At 39.7% G+C, this 23,262-nt stretch overlaps 1 protein-coding gene across 20 annotated transcripts in view; it reads left to right on the top strand.

Annotated features, from left to right (window-relative positions):
- RNF13 (ring finger protein 13) overlaps positions 1-23,262 on the top strand; it is a 171,410-nt gene that overhangs the window by 61,280 nt on the left and 86,868 nt on the right. For 14 of the 20 annotated variants that reach the window (XR_016233254.1, XR_016233253.1, XM_008266322.5 and 11 more), the window contains one exon: positions 226-351. The exons of the other annotated variants lie outside the window; for them this stretch is intronic. Coding sequence is in view for 8 of the 14 variants with exons in the window: in XM_008266322.5 (XP_008264544.2) it covers positions 226-351 (126 nt within the window). In the remaining 6 variants the exon portion in view is untranslated. The remainder of the gene's footprint in view (positions 1-225; positions 352-23,262) is intronic. 20 annotated transcript variants of the gene reach the window in all.

The following is a 23,262-nucleotide window of genomic DNA, read 5'->3' as shown; positions in this document are numbered from 1 at the left end:
TGGTGCCCATATAAGATGCTGCCACTTCAGGCCAGGGCTTTAACCCATTGCTCCACAGCACCAGTCCCTCAAATACCATTTTTAAAACTCTGGGATTGTGACAATTGTAGTTTCTGGATAATACATCTAGTGTAATGTAACACACATGAAACAAATAGATGTTCACAGATGTTGATTGATTCATTGAGAGAAACCAAGTAATAATCATTACCATTTCTTTTTCAGGGTTTTTTGATTAACTCAAAACCAGAGAATGCCTGTGAACCCATAGTGCCTCCACCACTAAAAGACAATTCATCCAGCACGTTTATTGTATTAATTAGAAGATTTGATTGTAATTTTGATATAAAGGTACTTTTTCATTTTTTTGCTTATTGTTTGTTTACATACTCTAAGTTCTGTCATGTTTCAGAAAATATTTAAGGTAGCTTACACTATTACTCGGTTTAGAAAATAAGGAGATGAAAACAAAGAAAGGGAGGAGGAGATGATGAAGGCAAGAAAGACAGGAGCAGGTTTACTTTCTTATTCATGCTGTAAATCTTAGTGAAAGTTTTTAGCAGCCGATAAAAGTGGAAGACCGTTTCTGTTTCATGATTCACAATTTTGGTAAGATTGAAAATGAATGAGTACAACATAAATAGCTATTAGATAAAACTATTTCTTGCAAAATCTTCAAGTATTTGTTGGGCATCTGGAACTATGTTTTAGTAGTGAAATCTTACTTGATCTAATACAGGAATTGAAACCTAACTTCAACGTTTAATTTTATGCCTTGACCCTTTCAGTATTAGTATAACACTTACACCTCCATCTATGTTGACATTGGGGTTTCTCTTTTTTCATAAGTTGACTGTGTCCTTATATGAAGTTTGTCTTCTGGAAGTGGATTGAACTGACATTTCACAAATAGTAAAATAAAGTTCATCATAAAACCTCTCTCACTATATACCACTATATGTATTTGGTTTATATAAGTCTGTGTTTCAGTTGGCCTTGGCCGAAGGAACATGGAGGCCTGCATAGAATAAGCCTTGAAGTTATTTTTACTAGATTACCTCCAAACTGAATGCCATATAGAATCTTCTATGTATCTCATAGAATAGACATGGGATTTTATTTTATGTACTTACCATAGCTTGATCTTAGATGATTTATATGTTCAGTATGAAAAAGGCTGCCTTGCCTCCTGTTGTACCTGACTTTTGTCTCTGCTCCTTTACATTACATGGAAGAAATGAGATCTCCCTAATAAACTTAGTAAAAGAAATAAAGGAATAATAAAAAGGAGTTTGAGAAATGTAGAGCACTTTATTAATGATAGTACTATTGTGTATTAGTTGCAAGTCTATACTCGTAATTTTCTTTAAATCAGGAAAATAATTTGGAGCTTGAAGTCAAGTGCAATAGATTTCTCAGTCCTCAGAGTTGTTCATGTAGTTTGAATTTAAACTGTTAGAAATTTTATCCAAAACTAAACTGTAATAATTAGAGATTTTTTCAGCCAAAAGGAAGTAGTATTTTTGACATTTAATTATTTTCTTGCTGTCAATAAAGTAAATATAAGCTTATTCTGTTGATTATAAGGTTTATTGCACTATTATGGTGTATAATTTCTGACTTTATACAGTCTTTGGTAACTAAGAACTAAAGCTAGAATCCTTTTTAAAAAATATTTATTTGATTTACTTATTTTATTTGAAAGGCAGAGTTACAGAGAAAGAATGAGAGGGAGGGAGAGAGAGAGAGAGAGAGAGAGAGAGAGAGATCTTCCTTCCACTGGTTCACTCCCCAAATGGCTGCAATGGCTGGAGCTGGGCCAGGCTGAAGCCAGGATCCAGGAGCTTCATCCAGGTCTTCCATGTGGGAGCAGAGGCCCAAGCACTTTTGCCATTTTCCACTGCTTTCCAGGCACATTAACAGGGAGCTGGATCAGAAGTGGAATAGCTGGGACTCAAACCAGTGCCCATATGGGATGCCGGCCCTGCAGGTGGCTGTTTAACCTGCTACACCATAGCACTGGCTTTTAGAAGGTGTTTTGCTTTGAAAGTTAGGTAAATGCAGTCACTGAATACTTGTTTTGAAGATGAAAAGCTAACTTGGGAATGAATAAATAATCTTAGTAACCCTCCTATCCCTTTTGTGAATCCTCATTATGAAGCTTTGTGATTTAGCTATTACTCCAGCTCAACTCTTTTTACCTCCTGCCTTGAATTTTCTGCTACAGCCACACCCCCTGCTTGGAATCTCTCAACTTGCTGTGCCATCCTGACTGCACTTTTGTGCCTTTATGCATACTATTTTTTCTATTAAAGCTGACCTTTACCAGCTTTCTTTGTTTCATCATTTATGTGTTGGCTGAAGATGTCACTTCCTCAAGAAGCCTTAATTTTCTTTCTGTTCCCTCTTTGGAAAAGTAAATTTTCAGTGTGCCACCTTTCTACTTTGCAAATACTTTCTTTATTGCTATGTATCACATTATTATTTTTCTTACATTGATATCATTTTTTGTGAACTTGTAGTATTTAGTTTTCATCATATTTATATATCTGTTTAATACCATAGCACATATTAGGTGGTCAATAAAGGTTTATTAAATCAAACTATTTAATAGCCTTCTGCTTATATATTTAAAGCATTCTTTTAAGATTTATTTATTTGAAAGTCAGAGTTACACAGAGGAGAGGCAGAGAGAGAGAGAGAGAGAGAGAGAGGTCTTTTATCTGATGGTTCACTCCCCAACTGACCGCAGTGGCCGGAGCTGTACCGATCCGAAGCCAGGAGCCAAGAGCTTTTTCCTGGTCTCCCACATGGGTGCAGGGGCCCAATGACTTGGGCCATCTTCCACTGCTTTCCCAGCCCACAGCAGAGAGCTGGATCGGAAGTAGAATAGCCGGGTCTCGAACCGGTGCCCATATGGGATGCCAGCGCTTCAGGCCAGGGCGTTAACCCACTGCGCCACAGTGCAGGCCCCTGTATAGAAAGTATTTTTTAAAAATGCATATAGGTGGAGCCAGCGCTGTGGTACAGTGAGTTAAAGCCCTGGACTGCAACACCAGCATCCCATATGGGTGCTGATTTGAATCTCGGCTGCTCCACTTTGAATTTAGCTTCCTGCTAATGCACCTGGGAAAGCAGTGGAGGATGGCCCAAGTGCTTGGGACCCTGCACCCATATGGGAAACCTGGAAGAAAGTCCTGGCTCCTGGCCTCAGCCTGGCCCAGCTCTGGTCGTTGCGACCATTTGGGGAGTGAACTAGCAGATGGAAGACCTCTCTGTCTGTGTCTCTACCTCTCTCTGTAACTCTGCCTTTCAAAAAAATTTTTAAAAATGCATATAGATACATGTAAAAAGATTTAAATTGAGCCTTTTATATATTAGCAAGGAAAATGTTAGAAAACTTCTCATTATACTTTGACATATGGCCACAAGTTTTTGTTATTACTTTAAATATTTTATTTTTATCTGACATAAAAATTGTACGTATTTACCATATGATGTTCTTATGTATGTATACACTGTATAACCACCAGTCAGGGTGAACATACCCATCTTTTTGGATGTTTAGCCTTTCTTTATGGTGAAACCTAAAAAATCCTTTATTGTAGTTTTTTTTTTTTTTAGAGAGAAATATAATGTACATTAGCATTATCTCTGGTCAGCCTACTTTGTAACAGACTTAGAACTTTTTACTGCTATTTTACTGTAATTTAACACCTCTTAATCAACCTTTCCCCATTTCTCCTTCCACCTTACTCTTCCCATCCTCTGGTAACCACCATTATGCTCTAATTTCTGTGATACAAGCTTTTTTTGTCATCCACATGAGTGAGATCATGTGGTAATTGTCCTTCTATTCTTAGGTCATTTAACGTAATGATCTCTACTTGTGTCTATGTTGTTGCAGATGACAAAATTTCACCTTTTTATAGCTGAATAATATTCTGTTGTATACATATATAACATTTTCTTTATATGTTCAGCTGATGGACACTTAAATTGTTTCAGTTCTTGGCTTTTGTGAATAGTGCAGCAGAAACATGGGGGAGCAGATGTCTCTTTGACTGTTGGCTTCACTTCTCTTAAATATATACCCAGTAGTGGTATTGCTGAATCATAGGATAGTTCTTTTTTTATTTTTTTATTTTTAATTTTTCCTGAAAAAACATTTATTTAATGAGTACAGATTTCATAAGTATAGCTTAAGGAATATAGTGATTCTAACCATCATACCCACCCTCCCTTCTCCATCTCCCACTCCTACCCCACCTCCTGCATCTCCCATTCCCAAACCATTTTCCATGAAGAAAAAAATTTTTTAAAATTAAAAAAAAACTTACTTGACAGTCAAGACAAGGGGTGTTCAAGTCATTCCTTCTCAAATTGTCAATTCACTTCTACAAATTGCCTTCTAGGTGCTTTATTAGTTATGATAGGTCAAGGAGAACATATGATATTTATCCCTTTGGGACTAGCTTATTTCATTAAGTATGATGTTTTCCAGATTCATCTATTTTGTTGGAAATGACTAGATTTCATTTTTTAACTTTTTTTTTAACTTTATTTTTATTTTTATTTTTTGACAGGCAGAGTGGACAGTGAGAGAGAGAGACAGAGAGAAAGGTCTTCCTTTTGCCGTTGGTTCACCCTCCAATGGCCGCCGTGGCCAGTGTGCTGCGCTGATCCGATGGCAGGAGCCAGGTACTTATCCTGGTCTCCCATGGGGTGCAGGGCCCAAGTACTTGGGCCATCCTCCACTGCACTCCCTGGCCACAGCAGAGAGCTGGCCTGGAAGAGGGGCAACCGGGACAGAATCCGGCGCCCCGACCGGGACTAGAATCCGGTGTGCCGGCGCCGCAAGGCGGAGGATTAGCCTAGTGAGCCACTATATGGTATTTCACAGAGTACATATCCCATAATTTCTTTATCCAGACTTCAGTTGACAAGCATTTAGGTTGATTCCATGTCTTATTTATTGTGAATTGAGCTGCAGTAAACATAGGGGTGCAGGTAACAGTTTTGTTTGCTGATTACATTTCCGTTAGGTAAATTCCCAGGAGTAGGATGACTGGGTCTTATGGTGGGTCTATATTCATATATCTGAGGTATCTCCAAACTGTCTTCTGTAGTGACTTTACCAGTTTGCATTCCCACAAACAGTGAGTTAGGGTACCATTTCCCCCACATCCTCGCCAGCATTTGTTGTTTGTTGACTTCTATATGAAAGACATTCTAACTGGGGTGAGGGGAAAACTCACTGTGGTTTTGATTTACATTTCCCTGATGGCTAGTGATCCAGAACATTTTTTTAATGTGTCTGTTGGACATTTGGATTTCCTCTTTTGAAAAATGTCTGTTTAAGTCCTTTTCCTATTTCTTAACTGGGTGGTTTGTTTTGTTGTTGTTGAGTTTCTTGATCTCTTTATATATTCTGGTTATTGATCCTTTATCATTTGCATTGTTTGCAATTTCTCCCATTCTGTTGGTTGCCTCTTTACTTTCCTGAGTGTTTCTTTTGCAGTACAGAAGCTTCTCAATTTGATATAATCCCATTTGTTGATTTTGGCTTTGATTGCTTATGCCTCTGGGGTCTTTTCCAAGAACTCTTTGCCTGTGAAAATGTGTTGCAGGGTTTCCCCAATGTCCTTTAGTAATTTGATGCTATCAGTTTATAGAATTAGGTCTTTAATACATTTTGAATGGATTTTCATGAAAGGTGTAAGAGGGGTTCTGCTTCATACTCCTGCATCTGGACATCCAATTCCCAGCATCATTCGTTGAAGAGACTGACTGTCCCTGCTTCAGGAATTGGTTATGGCTCCTTGGTCAAATATAGTTGGTTATAAATGCTTGGGTTGATTTCTGGTGCTTCTATTATGTTCCACTGGTCTATCCACCTGTTTTTGTACCAGTACCAGGCTGTTTTGATTATAACTGCCTTGTAGTATGTCTTGAAATCTGGTATGGTGATGCCTCTGCCTTTGTTTTTGTTGTATATGATTGCTTTAGCTATTTGAGGTCTCCTGTGTTTCCATATGAATTTCAGCATCATTTTTTTTCTAGATCTGAGAAGAATGTTTTTGGTATTTTGATTGATATCTCATTGAATCTGTAAATTGCTTTCAGAAGAATGGACATTTTGATGATACTGATTCTTCCAGCACATGAACATGGAAGATTTTTCCATTTTTTTTGTATCCTCTTCTATTTCTTTCTTTAATGTTTTGTAATTCTCAATATAGAGATCTTTGACATCCTTGGTTAAATTTATTGCAAAGTATTTGATTATTTTGTAGTTGTTGTTATAGGATTGATATTATAAGTTCTTTTTTCAGCCACGTCATTGCTTGAGTATACAAAGGCTATTGTTTTTGTGTGTTGATTTTAAATCCTGCCACTTTACCAAACTCTCCCTATGAGTTCCAATGGTCTCTTTTTGAATCTTTTGGATCCCCTATATATAGAATCATGCCATCTGCAAATAAGGAAAGTTTGACTTCTTTGTTCCCAATTTGAATCCCTTTGATTTCTTTTTCTTGTCTAATGGCTCTGGCTAAAACATCCAGAACTATATTGAATAGCAGTGGTAGGAGTGGGCATCCTTGTCTGGTTCCAAATCTCTGTGTGGGAATGCTTCCAACTTTTCCCCATTCAGTAGGACTCTGGCTGTGACTTTGTCATAAGTTGCCTTGATTGTATTGAGGAATGTTCCTGCTTTACCCAGTTTGCTTAGAGTTTTATTCATGAAAGGGTGTTGTATTTTATCAAATGCTTTCTCTGCATCTATTGAGATAATCATATGGTTTTTGTTCTTCAGTTTGTTAATGTGATGTATCACATTGATTTGTGAATGTTGAACCATCCTTGCATACTAGGGATAAATCCCACTTGGTCTGGGTGGATGATCTTTCTGATGTGTTGTTGGATTTGATTGACCAGAATTTTATTGAGGATTTTTGCATCTTTGTTAATCAGGGAAATTGACCTGTAGGTCTCTTTTTCTTTTGCTTCTCATCCAGGTTTAGGAATTAAAGTGATGCTGACTTTACAGAAAGAATTTGGAAGGATTCCCTCCCTTTCAATTGTTTTGAATAACTTGAAAATTATTGGTGTTCTTTAAATGTCTGGTATAATTCAGCAGTGAAGCCATTCAGTCTCGGCTTTTCTTTGTTGGGTTGGTCTTTGTTACTGATTCACTTTCTGGTAATGAGTCTGTTTAGGTTTTCTGTGTCTTCATACCTCAATTTAGGTAGGTTTTATATATGTCCAGGAATCTATCCATTTCTTCTAGATTTCCCAGTTTGTTGGCATATAGCTCTTAGTAGTAATTTCTGATGTTCTTTTTATTTTTGTGGTGTCTGATGTTACATTTCTTTTTTCATCTCTGATTTTATTGATTTGGGTCTTCTTTTTTTTTGGTTAGTTGGGCCAGTGGTGTGTCAATTTTGCTTATTTTTTCAAAAAAACCAGCTCTTCATTTTGCTGACTTTTTGTATTGCTTTTGGTTTCAATTTTGTTTGTTTATTCTCTAATTTTAATTATTTATTTTGGGTTTGGTTTGCTGTTGTTTTTATAGATCCTTGAGATGTACTGATAGTTCATTTATTTGGTGCCTTTCCCATTTCTTGATGTAGGTATCAATTGCCATAAACTTTTCTCTTAACACTGCTTTTGCTGTATCCCATAATTTTTGATATGTTGTGTTGTCGTCTTCATTTGTTTCCAGAAATTTTTTTATTTCTCTTTTGATTTCTTCTATGACCCATGGTTCATTCAGTAGTATGTTGTTCAGTCTCTATGTGTTTGTATATGTTTCAGAGATTCCTAAGTTGTTGATTTCCAGCTTCGTTGCATGTGGTCTGAGAAAATGCGTGGTATGAGAAAATGTGTGGTATGATTTTGATTGTTTCAAAGTTGCTGAGACTTGTTTTATGGCCTAGCATGTGGTCAATCCTAGAGAAGGCTCCATGCACAGGTGAGAAGAATGTTTATTCTGCTACTGTAGGATGAAAAATTCTGTAGATATGTTAGGTCCATTTGGTCTGTAGTATCGATTAACTTTGTTTCCTTGCTGATTTTCCGTCTGGTTGATCTGTCCATTGTTGAAAGTGGGATATTGAAATCTCCCATTATTGTTGCATTTGAGTCTATGTCTCCCTTTAGATTCCTTAACATTTCTTTTAAATAGCCAGGTGCCCTGTAATTAGGTGCATATACATTTATAATAGTCATATCTTCCTGTTGAAGTGATCCCTTAATCATTACATAGTGTCCATTTTTGTCTCTTTTAACCATTTTTGTGTTAAGTCTATTTTGTCTGATATTAGAATGGGTGCACCAGATCTTTTCTGGTGTTTGTAAGCATGGAGTATCTTTTTTGCAACCTTTCACTTTCAGTCTGCATGCATTTTGTTGGTGAGATATGTTTCTTGTAGGCAGCATACAGTTGGGTTTGTTTTTTAATCCATTCAGCCAGTCTGTGTCTTTTAACTGGAGAGTTAAGGCCATTTACATTCAAAGTGACTTGATAAGAAATGCCTTTGCCCTGCCTTTTTCCCATAAATATTCCTATTGTTTACTTTGGATTTCCTTTGTACTTTTACTGGGAGATTTCCTTCCTTTACCTTCTTCCATAGTAATGACAGTGTTTCTGTGTTTCTGTGTGCAGAACATCCTTAAGCATCTTCTCCATGGCTGGACAGGTGTTGACAAATGCTTTCAGTTTCTGTGTGTCATAGAAGGTCTTTATTTTACCTTTGTTCATAAATGAGAGCTTTGCAAGGTATAGTATTCTGGGTTGACAGTTTTTTCTCTTAAGACTTGGACTGTATCTCACCATTCTCTCCTAGCCTATAGGGTTTCTGATGTGAAGTCCGTTGTGAGTCTAATTGGAGATCCTCTGAAAGATATCTGGCATTTCTCTCGTGCACATTTTGGAATCTTTTCTTTATGTTTCACTGTGGAGGATTTGATTACAGTGTGTCATGGTAAAGATCTTTTCTGGTCATGTCTATTAGGAGTTTTATGTGCTTCTTGTATTTGGATGCCCCTTTCTTTCTCCAAATTGGGGAAATTTTCTGTTATTATTTCACTAAAAAGGCCTTCTCATCCTTTCTCTCTTTCCATGCCTTCAGGATCTCCTAGAACCCATATAATGGGGCATTTGACAGTATCCCATAGATCTCCAACAGTGTTTTTAGTTTTCTAATTTCTTCTTCTGTGTGATCTGACTATATAATTTTCTGTGCTTTGTTAAGACTCTCCACTGTATTTTTTATTTGTTCTCTTGAATTCTTTATTTCCAAGTTTTCATTTTGATTTCTTTTAAGATCTCAATTTCATGGGAGAAATTTTCTCTCATATCATATATGGATTTCATTAGTTCATGCATTTCCTTCTAATTACTTCCAAGTAATCCTATGGTCAACTTTTTGAATTCCATTTCTGGCATTTCTTTAATCTCATCATCTTCACAGTCTTGTATTGAGCTGTTGTGTTCTTTTGAGGGTGTCATGTTGTCTTCTTTGTTCTTGTTTCTTGGGTTGGCATATTTGTTATTCAACATTTGTGGGGATACTCATTGGTTTCTTTGATTTTTCTCTGTGTCAGCTTTTATCTTTGGACTGTGTCTGATTGGATTAGTCGAGTTTCTGCTTTCAGGGAATACCTGGAGGTGTGTGGTGGGAGTGGCCTGTGAACTCTGTTCAATGCTCCAGGGTGAAGGGTGTGTCTGAGTTGACACACCCAGGTTTGGCATGGTAAATCAGCTTTTTTTTTTTTTTTAATCAGAGGGGAGTTTCTTCTCATCTGTTGGCATAGCCTCAGCTGAGCTCCTCTCCTTGAAGTAGGCCAGTGCCTGGATGCTAACTGCAGTGAATAGACTATTCATCTGCTCTGCCACAAGGACCATACAAAGGATCTGTTCAATCCTCTGTGTAAGCTCAGACTCCCCCAGCAATGTTTTTCAGCAGGTAACCAGGGAGCCCTGATTGTATGGAGCCTCCCATAGTGACTGCCCAATGTTCCTGCTGCACCCTGAGCAACCTCAATATTTTCACAGTCTGTGCACACAAGCCTATAGGTTAGTTCTATTTTTAATTTCTTAAGTCAGCTCCATACTGTTCTCTACAATGGTTGTGCTGATTCACATTACCACCAGCAATGTGCAAGGATTCCATTTTCTTGACACCCTTAACTGTACTTATTATCTTTCACATTTTTGATAAACAACAATCTAACTAGATGAAGTGATATCTAATTATAGTTTTCTTTTTTTTTAAGATTAGATTATTTTATTTCACTTTTTTTTTTCATTTTCGATTCTCTTTATATACAGAAGATCAGTGTAGTATACATTAAGTAAAGATTTCAACAGTTTGCACCCCCATAGAAACACAAAGCGAAATATAATGTTTGAGTACTCATTATAGCATTAAGTCTCAATGTACAGCACATTAAGGACAGAGATCCTACATGAGGAGTAAGTGCACAGTGACTCCTGTTGTTGACTTTACAAATTGACACTCCTGTTTATGGCATCAGTAATCTCCCTATGCACCAGTCATGAGTTTCCAAGGCTATGGAAGCCTTTTGAGTTCACCGACTCTTATCTTGTTTAGACAAGGTCATAGTCAAAGTGGAGGTTCTCTCCTCCCTTCAGAGAAAGGTATTGCCTTCTTTGAAGACCTGTTCTTTCCACTGAGAAGGTCGTAGATTTAGGTCTTTAATCCATGTTGAGTGGATTTTTGTGTAAGGTATAAGGTAGGGGTCTTGCTTCATGATTCTGCACGTGGAAATCCAATTTTCCCAGCACCATTTATTGAATAGACTGTCCTTGCTCAAGGAATTAGTTTTAGATCCTTGATCAAATATAAGTTGGCTGTAGATGTTTGGATTGATTTCTGGTGTTTCTATTCTGTTCCATTGGTCTATCCATCTGTTTCTGTACCAGTACCATGCTGTTTTGATTACAACTGCCCTGTAGTATGTCCTGAAATCTGGTATTGTGATGCCTCCGGCTTTGTTTTTGTTGTACAAGATTGCTTTAGCTATTTGAGGTCTCTTGTGCCTCCATATAAATTTCAGCACCATTTTTTTCAGATTTGAGAAGAAGGTCTTCGGTATCTTGATTGGTATTGCATTGAATCTATAAATTGCTTTTGGGAGAATGGACATTTTGATGATATTGATTCTTCCAATCCATGAGCATGGAAGATTTTTCCATTTCTTGGTATCCTCTTCTATTTCTTTCTTTAAGGTTTTGTAATTTTCATCGTAGAGATCTTGAACGTCCTTGAGTAAGTTTATTCCAAGGTATTTGATTGTTTTTGTAGCTATTGTGAATGGGATTGATCTTAGAAGTTCTTCCTCAGCCATGACATTGTCTGTGTATACAAAGGCTTTTGATTTTTGTGCATTGATTTTATACCCTGCTACTTTGCCAAACTCTTCTATGAGTTCCAATAGTCTCTCAGTAGAGTTCTTTGGGTCCCCTAAATAAAGAATCATATCATCTGCAAAGAGGGATAGTTTGAGTTCTTCCTTCCCAATTTGTATCCCTTTAATTTCTTTTTCTTGCCTAATAGCTCTGGCTAGAACCTCCAGAACTATATTGAATAGCAGTGGTGAGAGTGGGCATCCCTGTCTGTTACCAGATCTCAGTGGAAATGCTTCCAACTTTTCCCCATTCAATAGGATGCTGGCTGTGGGTTTTTTATAAATTGCTTTGATTATATTGAGGAATGTTCCTTCTATACCCAATTTGCTTAGAGTTTTCATCATGAAAGGGTGTTGAATTTTATCAAATGCTTTCTCTGCATCAATTGAGATAATTATATGGTTTTTCTTCTGCAGTCTGTTAATGTGGTGAATCACATTGATTGTCTTGCGCACATTAAACCATCCCTGCATACCAGGGATAAATCCCACTTGGTCTGGGTGGATGATCTTTCTGATGTGTTGTTGCATTCTATTGGCGAGAATTTTATTGAGGATTTTTGCATCTATGTTCATCAGGGATATTGGTCTGTAATTCTCTTTCAGTGCTACATCTTTTTCTGGCTTAGGAATTAAGGTGATGCTGGCTTCATAGAAAGAATTTGGGAGGATTCCCTCTTCTTCGATTGTTCTGAATAGTTTGAGAAGAATTGGAGTTAGTTCTTCTTTAAATGTCTGGTAGAATTCAGCAGTGAATCCATCTGGTCCTGGGCTTTTCTTTGTTGGGAGGGCCTTTATTACTGTTTCAATTTCTGTCTCAGTTATGGGTCTGTTTAGGTTTTCTGTGTCTTCCTGGTTCAATTTAGGTAGGTTGCATGTGTGCAGGAATCTATCCATTTCTGATAGGTTTCCCTGTTTGCTGGCATACAAGTCCTTGTAGTAATTTCTGATGATTCTTTTTATTTCTGTGGTGTCTGTTGTTACATTTCCTTTTTCATCTCTGATTTTATTGATTTGGGTCTTTTCTCTTCTTTTTTTAGTTAGTTGGGCCAATGGGGTGTCAATTTTGTTTATTTTTTCAAAAAACCAGCTCCTCATTTGGCTGATTTTTTGGAATGTTTTTTCTTGATTCAATCCTGTTGATTTCTTCTCTGATTTTAATTATTTCTCTTCTCCTACTAGATTTGGGTCTGGTTTGCTGTAGGTTTTCTAGATCCTTGAGGTGAATTGAAAGCTCATCTATTTGGTGCCTTTGCAATTTCTTGATGTAGGCACCTATTGATATAAACTTTCCTCTTAATACTGCTTTTGCTGCGTCCCATAAGTTTTGGTATGTTGTGCTGTTATCCTCATTTACTTCCAGAAAATTTTTGATTTCTCTTTTAATTTCTTCTATGACCCATTGTTCATTCAGGAGCATGTTGTTCAATCTCCATGTGTTTGCGTATGCTCTAGGGATTCCTGAGTTGCTAATTTCCAACTTCATTCCTTTATGGTCTGAGAAGCTGCATGGTATGAGTCTAATTCTTTTGAATTTGCTGAGACTTGCTTTATGGCCTAGTATGTGGTCAATCCTAGAGAAGGTTCCATGTACTGCTGAGAAGAATGTAAAATCTTTAGCTGTAGGATTGGAAGTTCTGTATATATCTGTTAGATCCATTTGGGCTGTAGTGTCGTTTAAATCTACTGTATCCTTGTTGATCTTCTGTCCTATTGATCTGTCTATTTCTGAGAGTGGAGTATTGAAGTCCCCCAGTACTATTGTATTGGGGTCTAAGTCTCCCTTTAAGTCTGTTAACAAATCTTTTAGATAAACTGGTGCCCTGTAGTTAGGTGCATATACATTGATAATTGTTATATCTTCTTGTTGTATTGATCCCTTAATCATTATATAGTGCCCCTCTTTGTCTCTCTTAACAGTTTTTGTGGTAAAGTTTATGTTGTCCGATATTAAGATGGCTACGCCCGCTCTTTTTTCATTTCTGTTGGCATGGTATATCTTTTTCCAGCCTTTCACTTTCAGTCTGTATGGATCTTTGTTGGAAAGATGTGTTTCTTGTAAGCAGCAAATAGATGGGTTTTGTTCCTTAACCCAATCAGCCAATCTGTGTCTTTTAACTGGACAGTTTAGGCCATTAACGTTCAATGTGACTAATGAAAAGTGGTAACTTTGCCCTGCCATTTGGCAAAGATAAGTTCTAATATATGCTTTGAATTCCCTGTGATCTTTTGCTGTGAGGTTTCCTTCCTTTATCTTCTTTCATATTGATGACTGTGTTTCTGTGTGTAATACATCTTTAAGCATCTTTTGCAGGGCTGGACGAGTGGCGACAAATTCTTTCAATTTCTGTTTGCTATGAAAAGTCTTTATTTCACCTTCATTCACAAATGATAGCTTTGCAGGATATAATATTCTGGGCTGGCAGTTTTTCTCTCTTAGTACCTGGGCTATATCTCGCCATTCCCTCCTAGCTTGTAGAGTTTCTGATGAGAAGTCAGATGTGAGTCTGATTGAAGATCCTCTGAGAGTAATCTGACGTTTCTCTCTTGCACATTTTAGGATCTTTTCTTTATGTTTCACTGTGGAGAGTTTAATTACAACGTGTCGTGGTGAGGATCTCTTTTGGTCGTGTTTATTAGGGGTTCTGTGAGCTTCCTGATCTAGGATTTCTCTGTCCTTCTCCAAACCTGGGAAATTTTCTGCTAATATCTCACTAAAAAGGCCTTCTAATCCTTTCTCCCTCTCCATGCCTTCAGGAACTCCTAGAACCCGAATGTTGGGTTTTTTAATAGTATCCTGAAGATTGCTGACAATATGTTTTAGATTTCTAATTTTCTCGTTTTTTTTTTGGTCTGACTGTATCCTTTCCTGTTCTCTGTCTTCTAAGTCCGATATTCTCTCTTCTGCTTCACCCATTCTGTTTGTAAGGCTCTCTATTGTGTTTTTCATTTGATCTATTGAATTCTTCACTTCAGTCACTATCACAGTTTCCTGTTGTACTAGTTGTTTCATTTCATTTTGATTCCTCCTTAATATTTCATTTTCACAAGAGAGATTTTCAATCTTGTCCATTAAGGATTTCTGTAGTTCAAGAATTTGTTTTTGAGAACTTCTTAATGTTCTTATCAATTTTTTGAGATCTGCTTCTTGCATTTCTTCTATGTCATCATCTTCATAATCTTGAATTGGGGTGTCTTTTTCATTTGAGGGCGTCATGGTGACTTCCTTGTTTTTATTACCTCGGTTTTTGCGTTTGTTATTTGGCATATTGGAGATATTTGGTTTCTTCACTGTGGTGCTTTTTCTTGTTATACTATGACTCTAGATTAAGTGGACTATCTGTTTTTGATGGAGCCTTAGGGCTTGAGATGGGTGTGGCCTGAGAGCTCTGTTTGGTGTGCCAAAGGTGACACTCCCAGGTTAGGCGTGGTAAATCTCTCTCTCTCTCTCTTTCTTTTTTTGATTCAAAAGGGAAGTAATTCCGCACAGCTGAACGAAGTTGGAGGTAGTTAGCAGGCAAATGATATACCCACAGGAGCCAGAGATCGGAAGCTCTTTCCCAAGATCCCCACAGGGAATCTGTTCGGCCCTCAGAGTGGGCTCAAATTCTCCTTCAGTCTCCCACTGGGTTGCCAAAGTTACGGAATTGTATCGTCTCTGGAGAGTGCTCACGTGAATTCCGTGAGTTCTCTCCCCCACTGTCTCTTTTTTCACAGTCTCAGTTCAGTAGCACCACAAATTTACTAGGTCCTAATCTCCTGTTAATTCCCCCTGCCCAGAGTCAGGTTTTTCTGCTAGGCTCAGGGCCGGTGCAGACCTGAGGTCGCTCTGCTTATGACGTATGTCCAAGATGGCGCCTGCTCTTTGTCTTGCTTGCCCTTGAAAGGTGAGCGGAGAGAGAGAAACCCGTGTCCGTACCAGTCACCTTTTTTTTTTTTCTCTCTCTCTCTTCCAGTTAGCCTGGTGAACTTTTCCCCCCCAGGGGTCGTTCCCTCTGGTCTCCTCTGTCCGCTTGCCTGCCGGTGTCTTGGGCTATTGAGGTTCGGCTCACCTCGCGTTCCAGCGCTGGTGTGTTGAGTCTGCCGCTGGTGTCCCGAACTGTGGGCTCCCATGCTCTCCACGCAGGTCCGCTGTGAATCACGTGTTCCGGAAGAGTTTCTTCTGCTGTTTCCTCCCCTACTCTTCCTTGAACCTGCAGTATCTCCACTTTTATTACACTATCTCTCCCTGGACTATCAGTGTGCTCCCTTCCTATTCCGCCATCTTGCCTCCTCCTCTATTTTATTTCACTTTTTGAAAATCTCATCAATCATACTTGATTTTGACGGTCAGTTCCTGTTCTGTGGTTCAGCACAGACCTTGGGATGTCTGCACAAATAGTGGTCACTTTCACTCCTCTCCTCCCATTACCAGACCTTCACTTTCAGTCTAATTATAGTTTTCATTTATATTTCCTTGATTAGTAGTGGTGTTGAGTATGTTTTCATGTACCTGTTTGTAATTTGCATATCTTCCTTTGAGAACTGTGTGTTTTGATCTTCTGCCATTTATTTATTTATTTATTTGAGAGGTAGAAGAACAGAGAGGGAAGGAGGGAAAGATATACATGCAGAGAGAGCTCCCATCTGCAAGGTCATTACCCAAGTACCCTCTATGACCACAGGTGGGCCAGTGTGAAGCTGGGATCTGGAAACTCAATTCTGGCCTCCCACATGTATAGCAGGGATCCAGTCACTTTAACCATCACATGCTCCTGCTGCCTCCTAGTATGTTCGTTAACAAGAAGCTAGAATTGGATTGGGGCTGAGACATGAAACCAGGCACTCCTATTGGGATGTCCCAACCACCAGGCCAAACTCTTCACTCCCACTTTGGAGAATTCTTGACCTCTGTGGGCATCTGCAGATTGTTGGATTAATTAGTTTTTATAGTCTCTATGAACTGGTTTTGTTTGTGGCTATCCTTTTAGAAATTCTAGTAATCCACTTACTTTGCCCTGAGCCTGTGTGAAGACTTCTGCTACTTTAGCACTAGGTGGCTCCCTAAGTTGAAGTTTGCTGCAAGTCAGCTGCCAGTGTGCTGTCACTGCTTCAGTGATGACCTGAGCTCAAACTCAGAATGAACCCAGGAAGTATCCAAAAAGATTAGTCCCTGTAAGCCTTCCCCTGGGGACAAGGGTGGTATAAATGCTCCATCCTGTGGCCACCAGTTCTGAAACATTAACTCACGCTAATCCCTCAGCCCACACAAACCAATACAGCATGGGGTTAGCACATTGCTATGGTCTGTCTCTTGCTGAGATGGACTCACAGCCTGAGATCACTGCAAGTAGCCACAGGTAATGCTGTTTCAGCCCATGTGTCTTCATTTGGCACCTGGAGCAGACCCAGAGGCTCTGTTTGCTGGCACTGGCCTGAGGACAGCAACCATTAGAATCTAGCTAATTTGGGGTTTTAGTAGCTTTGTGGGGTTTAGTAGCTTTGTGGGACAGTCCTGGAAATCCTTGCTGTCTTCCCAAAGATGGTGTAAGTATGATAAAGGCAATCTGTTGGCTACCCAGATTACTACTAAACTGGGACACACTTGGATCTCTTAGTTACCAGGCCCAGCACAATCTCATGTGCATGCCAGGCGCACGTGAAGCTGGTGGTGATACACACTGAAACAGGTCAGCCCCATCAGGGCCACATCTCAGATGCCTGAGCAACTCTAGAGGTTCCAGTTGTGGACACTAGCCTGGCAGTGGAAGTCTTTGGACTTTATCAGGCACTAGATCTCACAGCAGTAGACCCAGCTCTGAGCTTTAAGGCAATGTCCTAAGATCTTTTTTCTGCCCCACTCTCCAGGGGCTGGAGTCTTTCTCCACTATTAGTTGGAAGTTGGGGGATATGTTGTAAAGGCTGTCCCTTGGCCACTTGGCTAAGGGTCCAGAGTCTTAGTCTGTTGGTACAGGCCTGAGGACAAGGATCATGAGGCCTTGTCAGGATCAGCTTTATTTTTAGTGTTCATCATTTACTTAAAAGGCAAAGTAACAGAGAAAGAGAGATAGACGGAGCTGGGGCTGGGGCTCAGTGGGTTAGGCATCTGCCTGCAGTGCTGACATCCCATATGGGCACTGTTTCAGATCCCAGCTGCTCCACTTCTGACCCAGCTCGCTGCTGATGGTCTGGGAAAGCAGTGAATATGGCCCAAGCGCTTGGCCCCCTGCATCTGCATGGGAAACCCAGAAGAAACTCCTGGCTCCTGGTGTCCAATGGGCCCTGCTTCAGCCCTTGCAGTCATTTGGGGAGTGGGCCAGTGGATGGAAGACCGCTCTCTCTGTCTCTCCCACTCTCTTTCTATAACTCTGCATCTCAAGTAAAATAAATAAATCTTTTTAAAAAGGGGGGTGGAAAATCTCCATCTGCTGGGTCATTCCCCAAGTGTTCACAATAGCCAGGGCTGGACTAGGCTGAAGCCAGGAACCAAAAACTTCAGCTAGGTCTCCCACATGGGTGGCAGGGGCCAAGCGCTTGAGACATCAACTGCTGCCTCCTAGGGTACATTAGAAAGAACCTAGATTAGAAGTGGAAGAGCTGTGATTAACTGGGACTCCAGTATGGGATGTGTCCTCCCAGGCAGCAGTTTAATCCACTGCTCCACAACATTTATCCTGGGGCACTGTTGTTTGTTTGTTTGTTTTATTTTTTTAAATCATGGCCAGCCTGGTACTGGATTTTACATCTGTGGTCTGGACTTAATTCACTCTCCTGCTCCCAGGTAGGAGGCGAGCTATCTGTTTCCATGATGTGCTCTACTTGTAGCTGGGGAAGGAGTGATGTGTGAAACTCTTTCCTTGCTGCTTTCTTCAATGCTTCTTTTATTTTTTTAGAAAATTGACTTTTTTATTTGAGAGGAAGAAGGGCGGGAGGATAAGAGAAGAAAGAGGGCAGAGAGAGTGAAAGATTCCATCTGCTGGTTCACTTCCAACATTCTGAGCCCGGCCTGGAGTCAAAGCCAGAAGCTCGAATGCAATGAAAAGTTCTTATGTGGGTGACAGGAGCCCAATTACTTGGGCCATCACCACTGCCTCCCAGGGACTGCAGTGGCAAAAAGCTGGAGTCAGGAGCTCGAGCCAAGAACTGAACCCAGGTACTCCTGTGTGGGCATCAACACCCATTCCAATGTATCTTTTCTTACTATTATATTAAAACCAGGCACTACAGTCTTTTGCTTGGCTTTCATAACTTTTGTGAAGCCAGAATTGGTGTCTGTATGGGAAGATGATCACCAGAGGGTCTTACTCAGCCACCGTCTTGCTGGGAGGCTGTAGGTACAGCCTTAAAGTTCCATATTTGTACATGCTCTTTAACTTTTTCCCCCCCACAAATACACAATGGAATATATATGGCCACTTAAGGGTAAAGATTCTTTACGTCATTCCTGCTGATTTCTGATTTTGTCTCACATGTATTAAATGGAAGGCACTCCAGTTAATAGGGGAGAGACATTTTCAAGGTGGAAATAGACTGCAAATGTTTGAATTCCACCTTTGTCATTTTTCTAGCTGTGCTATCTTGGGTATGTTATCTTACCTCTGTATGCTTCAGTTTGTTTATCTGTAAAATAGGAATTACTCTTTCCTGCATCATAGGGTTGTTGTGAGAATCAATGAAATAATTGATGTTAAACACCTGTCCAACCAGTACTGGATGGGTGTTTCGGTACAGTGGGTTAAGCAGCTGCTTGGGACACCTGGATCACATATCTTCATATTAAAGTGTCAGTTTGAATCCTTGCTGTTTTGCTTCTGATCCAGCTCCCTTCTAATGCACTTGGGAGGCAGTGTATAGTGGCTCTGGTGCTTGAGTTCCTGCCACCCATGTGGGAGACCCAGATGGAGTTCCTAGCTTCAGTGTGGCCCAGCTCCAGCTGTTGTGGCCATCTCCGGGAATGAACCAGGAGGTGGACCACCTCTCTCTTTTCTCCCTCTCTCCCTCTCTTTCTCTCTCTCTCTCTCTCTCTCTCTCACTGACCTCCAAATAAAGAATTAAATAGATCTTTTTTAAAAGGGTGCCTTGCACACGAGAATGAGGCAGTAGGTGTTAGCTATTGATGTTTTGTGATTTTTACTATTGGAGTTAAGTAGAGTAAGAGTAGAGATGGTAAAGATACTGAATCTTCAGAAATTAACTTCTTGACTGATAAATCATACTGTGACATGGTAACTCAGAATCAGTGATGTGTAAAATTTCTATTTTGTCTTGCAAAGGGCAGGCCAGTCATGCTCCAGTGTGTAATATATAAAATAGAAGCTCAGTTTATAAGAGTGAGAATTGTGGATCACCATCAAGGTAGTGTGAATGAGTAAGGATAAAGTCATGATGATTACTGGAAAAATGATTGGAATCTCATCCCAAAGAATTTCCTTTCTAGGTTGGTTATTGATGGATAAGCTGTTAAAGTTATTAGGTATCCTTATCAAATCTTCTGACTATATTTTCTGAGCTTCCAAATTGATGATTATATGTGGGGAGCAACTCGGACTAGACTGTTACTGGAATTAAGACTTATTCTATGCATCTGCTCTCCCACAATATGGCGCTGGGAGAGGAGGAAACAGCTTCTACACAGCTGCCTCCAGTTCAACCAATAAACAGCAGGACCTGCTCCTGATTGGAGGAGAGCAGCGTACTCGGCGTGTGGGTAGCCGAGTTGGGATTGGTGGAAGAGGACTATAAAGGAGGAGAGAGACAACATGCACAGGGAACATCTATCTGAAGGAACACCTGTGCAGCCCCCGAGAGAGCCGGCCGGCGGTGTGCCGCTCCCCTGCGGAAGTGGGGAAAGTGGCAGGGGGAACTGCCCTTCCACGGAGGTGGAAGGGACGGTAGCCAACCCGGGAAGAACCAGCAGCAAACCCGGGGAGGGCCGAGCAGACAAAAGAACAGCGCAGGGTCCTGTGTCGTTCCTCCACGAAGAGGGGGAGCGACAATTATATATAGTTTTGTATTAGATTATTAGGTAATCTAATAATTTATAATGTGTGTGCAGTACTTTTCAGAACTGTAAGTAAATATTTCTTCCTAATAGTGATTCATTCATATAAGATGCAAAATTTTCTAGGAATACATTGATTTACAAAAATGTTGAGAAAAATGACTTACTTCCTTATTCTTTATGTAGCTCACTGGAACGAAGTATTGAGGAAAGCTTAATTTAGCACTGTATGTAGTGCTATAGTTAATAGTAGTTGGAAAGTTTTTTGGCATTTTTCCTATCAAAAATGGCATCCAAATTTTCTGAAATGAGAATTCCTCTATCTTCTAAAGCTTTTCTTGAAGAAAGGAACCTTTTTTTATAATAGACAATGACAAGAAGAGAGGCAAGATGCAACATTTATTAGGTTATATCAGATGATTAATAGTGGTAGGTATTTCAGGACTTAGATTTTGTAGTTTTTAGATTTTTTAAGATGAGTGTTTACTGTAATTAAAGAAACATATACTTTCCTTATTTCTTCCTTAAAAGTAAATGATGAGGTGGAATCTGCATTACAATGAAGAAAGCGCCAGGTTTTCTCCATACTAACCATCCCAAGTGATTTGTGACACAGAGATAGCCATTAAAAATAGCAGAAATGCAATTAACAATTCTTGGATGGTAGAGAATTGTCTTCTAAATAAAGAGAGCACTGTTTTAATTTTCAGTCTTCTATTGAGAGAAGCACATTTGAGCATTTTGGTTGATCTTGCCCTGAAGAGATGCAGCAAAACCTACACTCAGAATTAACATTAGGGTGTGTAGAATATCCAGAAGGCTAGGAAGAGGAAGCAGTGATTACGTATCAGTTACTTAGTCAGAAGAGAATCATTTACACTCTCACTGGCAAAAACCATATCCTCTGAAAGTACAGCTTTTTAGAGGAAAAACCTAATGTTGTTTTCTCTGTCTGCGCAATGCTGTTCTTTACCGTGACATAATTAGTTATTTGGAAATGTTAGTTTTTGGTAGCATTTCAGGTTAAAAAAATTGTTGGTTCTTTGATAAATAACTTGAGGCTAAATTTAAATCTTTTAATCAAAAAAGTGGCTAAGCATTCCAAGAAGACTTAAATTGGCATGCCAGTTGGAAATAATGACTTTTTAATATTTTAAATTGGTTTGTAAGATTTATTTATTTAATTGAAAGGCATTGACAGGGGAGAGGAGAGAGAGAGAGAGAGAGAGAGAGAGAGAGAGAGAGAGATTGATCTTCCATCGACTGGTTCACTCCCCAAATGCCTACAACAGCCACCCACATCTGGGCCAGGCCAAAGCCAGGAGCCAGGAACTTCATAGAAGTTTTACACATGGGTGTCAGGAAATTAAGTACTTGGATTATCATCTGTTGCATCCCAGGTACATTAGCAGGAAGCTGTATCAGAAGTGGAAGCTGGGACTCTAACTGGGACTCCAGTATGAGATATGGGCGTCACAAATGGCAGCTTAACCCACTGTGTCACAGTGCCCACCCTGACTGTTTTTACTTGAAAGAACGTTAAGATAATCTTTTTTTCCAGTTTTTTAAATTTAAATTTTAATTAATTTTTAAGAGATTTGATGTGATTTATAGATATAATTCATTTTTTCTTTTAAAAAAAGATATTTATTCAGCATCATGATTTTATTTTATTACATTTAGCAATCAACAGCATGGGTACAAAAAAGGAAAAAACTACATTAAAATCCTTTGTTGGAATGCTTTACACTTTCCACAGAACAGAAACTAAAATAATCTGTTATACAATTAGTCACAAATATAGTCCTCAAGTTTTTTTTTTTTTCCCCATACACATGAGTATTGTCTAAAACATGTCTTGTTTGTAGCAGCTAGGCCTTGCCACAACTGTGCATGGCTGAGTTCACAAATCTGTTGTAACCTGTAGCTTCCCTGTCACTAGATAATCTTTTTTTTTTTTTTGACAGGCAGAGTGGACAGTGAGAGAGAGAGACAGAGAGAAAGGGCTTCCTTTGCCGTTGGTTCACCCTCCAATGGCCGCCGCGGCCGGCGCGCTGCGGCCGGCGCACCGCGCTGATCCGATGGCAGGAGCCAGGTGCTTTTCCTGGTCTCCCATGGGGTGCAGGGCCCAAGCACCTGGGCCATCCTCCACTGCACTCCCTGGCCACAGCAGAGAGCTGGCCTGGAAGAGGGGCAACCGGGACAGAATCCGGCGCCCCGACCGGGACTAGAACCCGGTGTGCCGGCGCCGCTAGGCGGAGGATTAGCCTAGTGAGCCGCGGCGCCGGCCTAGATAATCTTTTAAAATAAAACTTTTCAGGGCTGGCACTGTGGCATAGAGGGTAAAGCAGCCTCCTTCAGTGCCAGCATCCCATATGGGCACCAGTTTGAGTCGCAGCTGCTCCATTTCCCATCCAATTCTCTGCTTTGGCCTGGGAAAGCAGTAGAAGATGGCCCAAGACCTTGGGCTCCTGCACCCATGTGGGAGACCCGGAAGAAGCTCCTGGTTTCTGGCTTTGGATCAGCACAGCTCCAGCCTTTGCACCCAGTTGGGTAGTAAACCAGTAGATGGAGAAGGAAGACCTATCTCTCTCTCTCTCTCTCTCCCTCTCTCTCTATATAACTCTGACTTTCAAATAAATAAATAAATCTTAAAAAAGAAAAAAAATTTCATAACTGTGCAATTCTTTGTTTTTATAAACAAATAAAGAGTAATTTTATTTAAAAAATTGTCCATCATTATAGTCCAAGGAATTTATACCACATGGTTAAAATGATCAGTCAACAGTTTCTTTTTTTTTTTTATTTGACAGGTAGAGTTGTAGACAGTGAGAGAGAGAGACAGA

The sequence above is a fragment of the Oryctolagus cuniculus genome, chromosome 4, assembly GCF_051225735.1.
Source record: "Oryctolagus cuniculus isolate XC-2025 breed Fujian yellow rabbit chromosome 4, ASM5122573v1, whole genome shotgun sequence".
In the NCBI taxonomy this organism is placed as follows: Eukaryota; Metazoa; Chordata; class Mammalia; order Lagomorpha; family Leporidae; genus Oryctolagus; species Oryctolagus cuniculus.
This window is presented reverse-complemented; position numbering and strand designations above follow the sequence as displayed.